This window comes from Corvus brachyrhynchos, unplaced genomic scaffold, assembly GCF_000691975.1.
Source record: "Corvus brachyrhynchos isolate BGI_N302 unplaced genomic scaffold, ASM69197v1 scaffold27, whole genome shotgun sequence".
In the NCBI taxonomy this organism is placed as follows: Eukaryota; Metazoa; Chordata; class Aves; order Passeriformes; family Corvidae; genus Corvus; species Corvus brachyrhynchos.
This window is the reverse complement of record NW_008239139.1, coordinates 1,027,472-1,039,844: the sequence shown is the minus strand read 5'-3', so window position 1 is coordinate 1,039,844 and position 12,373 is coordinate 1,027,472. Positions and strand designations below refer to the sequence as shown.

The window sequence follows — 12,373 nt, the reverse complement described above, 5'->3', positions numbered from 1 at the left end:
TAGGTGCTTTTTTAAATACAAAAACCCCAGCCTGCCACAACCTTCTGCCAAGCTGAAGGGTGTTACCTTTGAGGAAATATTGATGCAACTACTAGAACTCTTCAAGAGACAGCCAGCTGCTGCTTGATATTGCAGGATCACCTCTCCTTCTATGAAAGAAATTCAAATGTTGCAAGTTGAAAACCTTTTTGAGGAAGACATAGGATCTGCCTTCATGACCTACACATCATGTAGAGCCGCTCTTGGAACAAGGTGCCACACTGTCATGAGGCCATGACCTGAATTGTTGCCAGTGCAGGATTGTTCCCCAAAGGATGACTGGTCTCGGAATTACATCAAATCGTGCTTTAATTCAGCCTGACATAGAGCTTTATTGAGAACTCACATAAATACATGAAAACGAGTGTGATGTAATATTAAAATTGGAAAATTGGCTTGAAATGGTATACTGGAGTAAATACAAAATGGGCAGTATTAAAACTTGGCACAGATGGAAACATTATTCATATAACATTCTTACTTTCATTGGCAAAACAATGCCAATAATTACAGTATATATTGGAATGGGGCAAAACGTGCCTTAAAAGCAAGTTGCCATCCTGCCAGCAAGTAATTGGGCCTGGGTAATTAAGGCCTGAGTCCATGTGCCTAATGTGGCTGCAGGGAGCCCCATGGATGCTGAGCTTTGTGGTAGGGTCGGACAGGCATCAGGAGAGACAAGAGTGGCTGTCAGGGAAGTGTCCTGTTGTATGGAGGAGGAGTGGTGAGAGGTCTGACCCAGGGCTCTTCAAGCTCTCCTCTTGCCACAGAGAGGTGACACAGCCTGTTTTGTCAGGGCAGCACAGGGGGCTGAGTTATCACAGCTGCCTCAAAGGTGGCGGGGTCCCTGTGAGTGCTGAGTTTAAATGCATTATTTAATCAAAAGATGCATTAACAAAAAACAGGCACACTAGATCTCCCCAACTGAATCATTTATTTTTAAATTATTTTTCATTTATTATTTTATTATTTATTTATAGAAGAAAATAGTATGCTTGGAGCTCCTTTGAATATTATGGAGATGATGCAGGCAGATTTTTCTTTCTGCTGCTGCCATGTCATGGCTGCTGGGTTAATGATGATCGGGGTTGCTTACGAGTTTTATAATGGTTATAAGAACTCATAAGTCACTGGGAGCGTGCTTTCAACAGGCTTTTTGTCAGCCCTTGGAGAGTGGTGAAGGGCTGGTCACTGGGCTGGAGCATCAGGAAGAGTCACCCTCATGTGACATCTCAGGACTGTCCCAGTTCTGAGAAGTGTCTCTGGGCTGCTTTCAGTAACCTCTTCTATCATGCAGTGCCTGTGGGGGGCTGCCCAGACCCCTGAAAGATGACATTACAGCCTTTTCCATGCTGTCCATGGTAGTTTTCCAGGCTAATTGCATGTTGGTCTGGCCCCATCCCCTGCTGCTTGCTACCCACACAGCAATGCCTGTGCAAAACCCACATAATGCTGGGTAGTTGTCGCACTAATGCCTTCCTCCCCTGAATACCCCTGGCACCAAACCAGGGGATGTTTAAAGGCAGGACTGTGAGCAGAACTTGCCAGTTGTTTAAGTGGTCTCTCTCGATCTGAATTAAAAGAATTAAAATTCTTAGAGGATCATAGGTTGCAGTCATGACAACAAATTTCCTCCCTTTCTCTTCTTTCTGTAATTGTCTTGTAATTCAGATAGGAGCCAAACAAAGCCCTTCAAATTTTTTTTTAAATACCCCTACCATTTCAGATAATAGTGGCATTAAATGAAAAAGCAGAATAAGTGGTCATCAGCGTTTTGATGACTGTATCTGTTTTATACCTGGTATCGTCTTGGGAAACTGGAAATCTCTTGACTGTGCAAGTCAAAAGGGCTTTTGTTCAGTGGTATTAGAGGGAATTTTGCTAACCTAAAAGAAGTGGGGATAATTACTAACAGGAGTTCTTGTGCAGTCTATACCTGTAATAGTTAAAGGGAAGGCTGCTGAAATTTATTCTGACAATTGCAGATACAGCATTGGAGGAACCGTTTGAATTATTCATCTGCAACAAGGAAACATCCCACTTGTCTTCTCTTAAGAAATGAAATCTCAGTCTGCTTTAAAATGTACTTTCATGGGTTGCTTTCCCATAATTTTGCTATTCCAAGACTTCTATTATAATTATCCTTGAATGTAGATTTTAAAGAAAATTATTCTGATTTCTAAAGGAAAGGATAAACTGATTTTTTACATGAACTGCTACTTGTAGAATAAGTTTAATGAAATTCATCTTTGTTTCATAAATAATGCAGCACTTGCATTTGATTAGGTGAAGCCTAGAGGAATTTCTGCCTAATCAGATGCATAGCAAGAAGGGTATTGCCTGCAGACTGTTACCATTATCAGTGGTGGTGGCAAGGAAAATACAGCTCTATATATGTCCACGTAGAAAGCTTTGTTTCGTAAGAGAAGCTGCAAAACAAGCTAGATATGTTCTAATAATTGATCTCCTGCATCTCAGTGTCCTCAGAGTGATGGTTTATAAAACAAAGTCTGGATTCTGAGTATTGTCGTTATTGTGGCATGAAGAGACTCCAGGTTAATTGGAGAGCTCCTTGTCCTGGTAATGTGTTTCTAACCCTTCTAAGAAATAAACACATTCTTCGTATCAATGAAGAATGGAGAAGAGACAATGTTTGCATTAGAGAGCTTATGATCAAAATAAGCTAATGCTGAATATTAGGATTCATTGAGACCAATTCCAGAAGTCTTGATAAACATCACAAACCTCCTGATAACTTCAAAATGGGAGAAGTACATGTGTCTCCCTCCATTACAACAAGCCACCTACAGCAAAAGCAAGTTCTTGAGTAAATGTTGGTTCAGTTGGTAACTTGTGGTCAAGGTTTATGCTCCTGCGTAAATCCTGCCACAAGACTTTGTTGTGCTCTGTTTTTATTCCCAGGGAGCTGTTATTGACAGAAGTGGGTGTGCCTGAACAGAGGGTAGTTTAAATGGGGCTGCTAGTCCTTTATTCAACATCCATGTTAATGAATAAAAAAATGATCTGGTCCACATTCTCTAGCCTGGAGGTCAACTGGCATAAATTGACGTGGAAGTATTCAGTAAATGTTTGTATCTCTGAGAGACAGTGGCCAAGTCCACCTTGGCTTTTGGGACCAAACTCTGACGTGGGCTCAGGCCTGGACCATTCTTGGGAACGATTTGAGGGTGGTGTGAAAGCAGCATAAACTGAAAGAGGGCAAGTTTGGATGGGATATTAGGAAGAAATTCTTTACTGTGAGAATGTTGAGGCACTGGAACACATTGTTGATAGAAGCTGTGGATGCCCCATTCCTGGAAGTGTCCAAGGCCAGGTTGGATGGGGCTTTGAAAAACCTGGTCTAGTGGAAGGTGTCCCTGCCCATAGTGGATGGGAATTGGAAAAGATGGTCTTTAAGGTCCTTTACATCCCAAAACATTCTGTCGTTCAGTGATTCTGTAATGGCATGGATGGTCATGGGCTCAGACTCTGGCTCTGGTTACTTTACCAGAGGTGATTCTCTCTTAGGCTTGGTTGTTCTGCTGAACTCAGTTGAGTGGCAGCCTGCTCTACCACCATAATAAAGCAATATTCCAAATGAAATATTTGGAGAGAAATAAAAGAGCTGAACCCTAGCGGCAAAGCCCAATGCCACTGCCTTAGCTCGCTGGGGTCAGAATTTCTCTTAACTTTTGTTCAGATATGTAAAATTGCAGATGGCCTAAGTTCTTCAGGCCAGATGCTAAGCGGGTTTAAGCAGACAATTTGTGCTTGCTGAGGTTCTGGGTTTTCACTTACATTTCTTGGAAAGGGCAACAAGATGTAATGAATAAATGTAAAAGACAAGAAATAGAGCCCAGGATACAAGGGAGACTTGCTGTGATTTGCTGTTGAGAGGTTTTAGCACTGAGCTCGGAAGTGTATTTATGGAGCTGCTGGTCAGAACTGTGCACTTTAAAGGTGAAATCAGTTCCCTTCTTTAATCTTGAGTTTTCATTCACTCCAAATTGGTGCAAGCAAATCTCCTGGGCCTAAAATGCCATAGGAGCACTAAAGGCCAAGAACAGAATTAATTTCTGAAAATTTGAGAGAAAAACCATCAGGTTTAGGGCTGTAAAATGTTAATCTGTTTCTGACTTGCCCAAGAATTGTCTGAAATCCTTTTGCCCACTCATAACTCAAGTGACTTCATGTCAAATATTAGAGCTGGTTTATGTGTGAGTACTGACAGAAGTAGCTCATGCTTTTATCATAGCCTTCTGGTAAAAAAGGCTCAAAAAATGCAACTGCCAGAGCCTTTTCTTGGTCCAAAACGATGTCAAAATCCCATGGAGAAAATGGGAAACAAGACCAAGCCCTTGGTCATTTGCCCTGAGATGTTCTTTGCTCAAGAGTCTGGTCAAGGTGTCACACAGAGCTGCATTCCAAGTCCTGAAGAACAAGCAAGCTTGGCCCTTTTCTTTCCTCCCCTGCTGTTGCTCTGGAACACATTTCTCCCACCCTGGAAAGACTTAGACTAGATGACAGATGGATTTGAGGGCCAAGGTCAAGACTCCACACTACACCCTCATCATCATCTTGTCTTTTGCTGGTACTTCTCCAAGCACAGGAAGCCTCTCACATCCCAAAATGCATCAGGCTCACTGGGGAGCTTCAGTGATGGAAAGTGGTGCTATTTCTATGTCAACTCAGTTCTCACTACAGATTTCCTACTCTTTGCTACTCTGTGACAAGTTCAGGTAGGGGTCTCTTCCCAAGTCACTTGAGCAGCGAATGCAGGTGGCGAGGGTGAGTGTGGACACTGGGCAGTGCACCTGAGGGCTTGCAGCAGAAGTGGTGACCTCTGCGAGATGGGATGCTCATCTGTGTGGGAGGGATGCTGGCACTCTGTAGTCTTTATTTGCTATGAATGATGGTCACTACATATATCTTTTGTTATTATAACAGGCCACTTTTTAAAAAACACACATGGCTGCATCCCTGAACAATTTCTCCTCAAATACGTGGCTTTGCAGTGCTTGTTTGCTAGGTGGAAAAAGGACTTGGGGCTTTTCTCTTACTTAATGGTGCACACCCATTTCTCCCAGAGTTCCCTTGACTGTTTCCAGCTTCACCCCCAAATAAGACCTTGCCAAAATCATTTATGAGCTGTGGAGTGAAAATGTGACTGATACAAATGTTGCAGCAGTGTATAAAATGCTAAATTATTCATGGTACTTAAGCACAGAAAATCCCAGGGCTGAACTAACATGGTGAAAAACTCCAGGCAAAGAAAAAAAAAAACCCACCATGGAAAGTCTTGGATTAAAAACAGTTGCAAACTTTAGTCAGGCTATACTATAGAGTCTTAATCCCTTCTTCCTTTAAATGCCCCTTCCCATGCTGTACCCTGTGCTTTCATAGCCAACTACTTTTAATGTCATTATCCACATCACTTTCCCATGATCAGGGACCTAAGGCAAAGAACTGTCAGATGACTTGTCCTCAGAGCATCAGAACTTCTCACACAGCTGGTCACCAGGGACCTCTGTGGGCGTCTGTCAGAAATTTATTTCCTTATCATAATGACCCTCAGTTCTCACCTACTTACCGCACAAAGGGTCCTGGATACTTGAATCTTGTCCTAGATCGCTTCCACGTCTGGAGTTTTCTGGTGAAGGACCTATGTACTAGTTTGAAAACAAACCAGTGGGAGGCACCAAGTCAGAATAACAATTTAATAGGGAAATTTTTAAAAAAGGCAGAAAACACTGGGTTAAACTGACAGAGTCAGGATATAACCTGACACCCTGTTAGTCAGGGTGGCGGTAGCAGTCCGATAAAATGGTGGCTACAGTCCTCCTGAAGTGGTGGATGTGGTTCTGTCGAAGCAGTGATCCAGTGGAAAGGGTCTGCTCTTCCTCAGAAAGTCCAGTGGTGGCTGTGTAGCTCCTGTCCTCTGGAAATCCAGTGGGAAGGGTTGTCTCTGGTGGTCAGAGTCCCAGATTATATCCACGATGGGATGCTTGGTTCCTCCCTCTGGGTGGAGCATCTCACAATGGGGTAATGAGTCATGAGGCCAAGTGTTGATGAGGCTCATTAACAGAAGATGGTCTGGAGGGAGTTATCTCTGAGTCATGCACAGGACAATGATGGGCCATTAACAGAAAGATAGTCCAGGGGGAGGAGGCAAGGAAACACTGCCCCACCTGATTTCAACAGCTCATGAGGATGGTAATAGAATACACTGCAACCCAGGACAACCTACAAACTAAAATATTAATGTAGGAGCACAACTTTGAGAATTTAAACTGCTGAATGGACTATGACCTGCTGCTTAATTCGTGGAGAATTTTAACAGAGATGCACTGGGCTGAATATGTAATCTGGTAACTGAAACAGGCAGATATAAAGATCAACGGGTCAGATAAAAGGAGAACTGTACTGAACCAAATGCTACAAGAAGCTTAGAGAATTCATACTGTTAAGCAGTCTGGTTCCAGATTCTTTTATCATTTTGCTTGGTCTTGAAAGCATTGTTCAACAGCTGATTTCAGGTTTCCTTTTGCACTTTATTTTCACTTTTATTGTGAAAAAAAAAAAGATTTTAAAACCCCAACAAATAATTTTAAATGGTGTAGTGTTGGATTCTGTATATATCAAAGCATATTTCCCTTGGAAACATTTTTTGACAAGGCAGTTCTTGCTTGTTGCAAAAGCATTGTGAATAAAAACAGTCAGGCTGCTTTAGTCACTATGCCTGTTGCTTGAAGGGTAAGATAGGTTTTCAAAGCTATTCAGTGTTCCACTTTGCCCTGGAGGTATATAGGAACCATAGGAGAAGATTTGATTTGCAATCTGTTTGGGAGTTGAAAAGGGTCTTCAGGATTGCATCTGACCTGCAGCAAATGAAGGGAAAACAGGGTTTTTTAGCTGACATTCATCCCTTTATTGAAGGCCAAACAGCATTGGTGGCAGAGTCAGCTTTGGATACTTTTACTCAATTCAGCTTTATTTGTCAATTAATGAGCATCTGTAAGTTGGTATTTCATTTTTCCCAGGCTGTACCCTCGTCATGCAAGTGCTCTCAACAACTTGGGGACGTTGACCAAAGACGTGGTGGAGGCAAAGGACTACTACAGACGGGCCCTTCAGCTCAACCCTCAGCACAACCGAGCTCTCTTCAACCTTGGCAACCTGCTCAAGTAAGTTGAATGCAGGTCTGGCACCAAGAAAATTCACATTGCCTGTACACACATCACCAAAGTGTTTTTTTTCTGCCAGCTGGTGAAGAAATGGTGTTATTTCTTAGTGCTATCCAAAAGTGCCGGCACAAAGGTGAGGCTTAGTTTGGATATCCTTGTGCTGTCTGCCACATCACTCCAGGTGCTGTTTGCAAGTGTGCTTCAGTTGTAGGAAATTTACTTGTTCCAAAACAGGCATCAGAAATGAGTTGCCTAAACCCAGATAGTCACCTGAGATCTTGGAGATGTGTAAACCTTTCTAGGGGAGGAAGATGTATTGTTCAAAGGCGGGCATCAGATAATCAAAAAATTCCCTCTCTGCAAGTTCCCACTTCTCCTCATTAGCTGTATGGAAAGTTGTTGTGTAGTTTAGGCATAAGCACCTTATGCTGAGATGCTCAGAGCAGCAGAGAGTTCATTCCCTTGCAGAGCAGGTAGGTCTGGATTTGAGGGAAAGGCTGGTTCAGATCCCTGTATGGTTAAAAACAAGTTGATGAGCTCATTATTTCACTCATTGTTATTTAGTGTCAGCCTTTAGCAAGGAGAATAGCAGACAATCATAATCATGCAAATTAATTTGACTAACCACATCTAAAGACTAAACTTAGATCTGTACAAGAAGCCAGTATGATAAGATCTGCAAAGGGTTCAATTAAAAAAAAAAAAATCTCCATTTAGCACCAGCAGAAAGGTCCTTGTTTTTGTGAGGATGTTGTGGTATTTGCTGACAGAACTGCATAAACTACAGCAGTGAAAGTACATTTTTGCTGATATGAACTGCCCTTGTTTTGCTGATAATGGGTCTCAGTAAATCTTTTAGAGCAGACTGGGCTTTGTGCTGGTTATACCATGACAGGCTTAGTGTGGGACTGGTTTTAAAGTGGCACTGGGTCATTAAAACTTGATCTTTCTGGTCCTGAAATGTAACTTTGAGTGTGGATTTGTATAAAGGATATTAAGTGCGCTGCCGAAGTTCTACCTGGTCTGCTCAGTAGCGGAGAAATTATCAGAATAATATTACAAGTAAACCTTGAGGTTTACTTGTAATTTGAGGTTAGAATATGGGAAATGAGTAATCTTAAATAGAAAGTAGGTAAGTGCTTTACTGGATATACTCACAAGGTAGGAAAATGGTACAGTCTTATTGCAAGAGAAATGAAAGATCTTTGTATTATTCATCAAATTTGGTTGATTGAAAATTATTTTAGGTGGCAATGGTGTTTAAAAATACATATTGCCTTTTAAATCCATAATGTGTGCCTTAATTATTATTCTCTGCTATGTTTTGTTTTTTCCTTTCTTAATATAAAATATTAATATGAAAGGATGTAAGTCAGAAGGAGCACCAGGACATCCCATGTCAATTATGCTTAAATCTGGCCTGTCAGTGGGCTCTTATGACCCAGCAGATGGATAAAAACTGGATTTGTTGCACTGGAAAAGCACAAAGGAGACATGTGGGGAAAATTTCGTAGAACTGCTGTTTGTTTTCTGTGCAATATGTCATGTTTTTCACAATGTGATACTTAAGATAGTGTGTGTCCTGTTGGATTGTAAGTGCTCTGCATCCTTCTGTGGTGCCACATTTTGCAGTATGTTAAATGTGTGTCATGCTTGTGCTAAACTTGTCAAAAGGAAGCACTCAGGATCCACCTGCCCTTTTCCCACATCCATTCGCTCCCATTTTCTAAACTTCCTTTGGGCTTCCAAAACAGTGTAGCGCATCTGGACACAGCAGTAGTATTATCCAGATGTATTGGAATCTGGGTGCCCTCATCTCCCTGTTCAGCTTTAAAAAACCTGCTAAAAAATAGGTGAAGTTCACAGTGGAGGAATTAGCACATACATAGAGCAGATGCTGCATGGGCAGATCCTAGATGAATGTCTCCCCTAAAATGGTGTCCCAAACCCTTTGGCCAGCACCTTTCCTGGATGATCCAGCAGCTTAGCAAAATATAAATAATGTCTTTATTTATATTTTCTACCCATGTCTCCAAATTATCCTTTCATATAGATATATAAATGTATATATATGGCAGCCAGTATTCTGCAGACACTAAATGCTAGTGTAATATGGGTAATAAATGAAATAAAATGGAAATTTGCAGAACATTACAGGCAGATACTACTTTCTGGCTGTGTTGTGAGACATTATGAAGAGTGTTTTGATTTTTAAACATATGTCAGAGAGAAGATAAATGGTCAAGCAATAAAAGCATCTTCTGTCCTCTTTACAAAGGCTTCAGAGCATGGTGCAGATCAGGAACAGACAGACCTGCAACACTTCAGGCATGTCCAGTAACAGCACTGCTTGTACTGGGACATGTAATGAAATTGTCTGGCATGGGGAATTCCCAGTTGAATTCTGCTGATTTCGTTGTACCCATCCCTGCTCATAGTGTGCAAATCTGATGGTGGATATTAGATTTCATCTCCTCTGGAGTACTGAGAAAAGGGAAGTCCAGGATTTTGGAAGGATGGGTCTGCCATTCCCATGTGGGAATCTGCCTTTCGTTATTCCATGCAAATAAGCTATTTAAGTGTCCATTGCATGTGATTTAAACTTGAGTAAAAAACTGTTTTGAGGACACAGGCTGGAATTTTTAAGTTGTTTTCTGTGGAAGCCATAGATGAAAAATGATGTTTCTATTTTCTGTTTGCACATAAAGAAGACAGCTATGTGCCAGAAGATGAATGTTCTCAGGAAGTATTGCAGGGTAATGGCTGCATAAGCCTCTAGTTTTGTTTACATATCCTAAAATAAAGTTGTATGTCATCATTTTTGTGCCTAATATAAATATTGGAGAGTAGATAATTAAACAATGCCAACAGATTTCTTACTTAAAATAGACCCAAAAGATGGCCTACCTGAAAGTGAGAAATCTCTCTGCTTTCATGGTCTGTGATCAGTGACACAGAGCAGCCTGATGCTGCTTTCTTGTGTTTTGAGTATTTGTTGCCTCTGTATAAATTCAGGTTCACTGAGATACAGATAAATATCATTCAGAATACCTCACAAATTTATAGCCTGTGGGTTGTTCTGTAAAGAGACAAGAAATAAAATATTGTGAACGTTTGAAATAAATATCAATCTCAGCTTTCTGTTGCAGGAAGAATGGATAAGAACTTCTTATTTGTGGTGCTGTATCAATCCACACCTAAAGCACTGCAATATTCAGTGCACTGCTCCTTATGAAGAAAAACCTCAGAACTCTCATGTGCTTTGAGGGTGTCACAGCTTCGTTTTCAAGGGGAAAGTGAAATGCCTAGAAACTATCTCCCCTGAATCTTGAGTTCACTCAAAGGACTGATTCTCTTCTAGATGTAGAGTAACATACAACATGGCCTGTTTGTTGTTGTGGTTTAGTCCCATCTATTTAGGAAACCCATCTATTCAGAAGAGGAAGACCTGTCTGCCCTCTCTGATACAGGCTTCTGCATGTATGTGAGTGTGCTGACACAGGCTTGTGGAACTGCCTGGAGATGCTGAAGAACATCAGCTAGAGATTCCACGTGTGGAGATTTACGACCTTTTAGCTAGTGAAACGTTCCCTCCTTTCATTCAGAAGCAATCTGAGTGGCGATGTTCAGTGATACTGCATCTGGCTTTCTGAATGGTCTCTGCAGGATACTCTGTGTCTCATGAAGGGCTGTAGGTGTCCCTCAGTATCACATACACATTGGAGACTGTGGTTAAACACCCCCCCCAAACTCTGGCAGTCTAATTTTTGCAGCAGATTGAAAAGATAACTTAGGTTCCTGTTATAACTTAGGGTCTCTGGAGATAATCTGGAGATCAAGCCAGCTGCTCAGAGCAAGCCTGATTGGATCAGATTGCTTAGGGCTGTGTCCAGCTGAATCTTGGATGCCTCCAAGGACAGAGATGCCACAATCTCTCCGTGTGACCTGTTCCAGTGTTTGACCACCTTTGCGGCGAAAAATATTTTTCCTTATATCTAATCAAAAGTATTTTTCCTTATATCTGATCAGGATGTCCAGTGTTCCTACTCTGGCATCTGTTGCCTCTTGTCCTGTCACTGTGCACCTCTGAGAAGAGTTTGGCTCTGGCTTCTCTGTATCCTTGTAAAAATTTGTTCAGAGGAGTTGTGGAGCCTTTGTCGAGTTCTGTGTTTCTGGCTTTAATACAGTCTAAATAACTTCACAAAATAAAATCTGAAAGTTACAAAGTCCTTTAGAGCACTAATTCCTAGGCTGCTCTCTGTTGCACGTGAAATTGGCTCCAGTGCAAACAGCCCTGTGCATCACCAGACTTTGGCAGGGTGGTTTAACCTGGTGCTTCTCCAACTGCGGGGCACTTGCAAAAATACGTAAGAGATGCTCTCGGTGGAAAGAGCTGTTCCTTGCTTTCAGCTTGAGCATGCTGATTGTAGAGGAAAGGCTGTGAGCGCAGGTGGGAGAGGGAGTCAAGAGAGGCTATTATAAAACAGGGTAATTTGGGTAAAAATTGGAGTAAGTGGTCACAGATTGCTCATGTCAGTTGAATTTGTTCTTCTCTCTGTCACAGTGAAGATACACATTACCTAACTATTCCTGCTCCAGATCCCCAGTTTATGGTAAATTAGTGTATTGGACTGTTCTTTCAATGCTTTGTGCTCTCCCAAATTGTAGGAGATTTATGTAAGAGATGGCCTTGATCCTGCAAAGTGTTGGCCTTGAGCCAGGAAAGCACTTCAACCAGTAATTAATTTTCAACTTGCATACATAAAAGTTAAGTACACATTTAAGTGCTTGGCCAGAGCACTTGGTATCTTGCAGGCCTAAGCCCTCTGAGAAACTACTGGATCTGCTTTTTTTAATGTAATTCGGTCTGTCACATAAAAGGATGCCATAATCTTTCCCTCTTTACCCCCACTTTCAGGAGACAAACATTGTTCTTGGATCAAATGGAGAAAAAAAGAGGCCATTTTGGAATAAAAGAGTGATTAAGAGGGCTGCCCCATGTTCAGAGGGAATGCTTGTGGTTAATGGGAACTTTTACTGCTGCTGAGTGGATCACTTAATCCTTTTATTTCTGTAGCGGGCATTTCCTACATTTTTTGCCAAACATCGATACCTTTATAAAGCCGTCATCTGGTTTTGATTTATAAAAA

The 12,373-nt window shown here is 41.6% G+C and overlaps 1 protein-coding gene across 1 annotated transcript in view; it reads left to right on the top strand.

The window, feature by feature from the left end:
* Positions 1-12,373, top strand: part of TMTC1 (transmembrane and tetratricopeptide repeat containing 1) — a 138,205-nt gene that overhangs the window by 107,397 nt on the left and 18,435 nt on the right. The window contains exon 12 of the mRNA XM_017739963.1: positions 7,080-7,223. Within this exon, the coding sequence (XP_017595452.1) occupies positions 7,080-7,223 (144 nt within the window). The remainder of the gene's footprint in view (positions 1-7,079; positions 7,224-12,373) is intronic.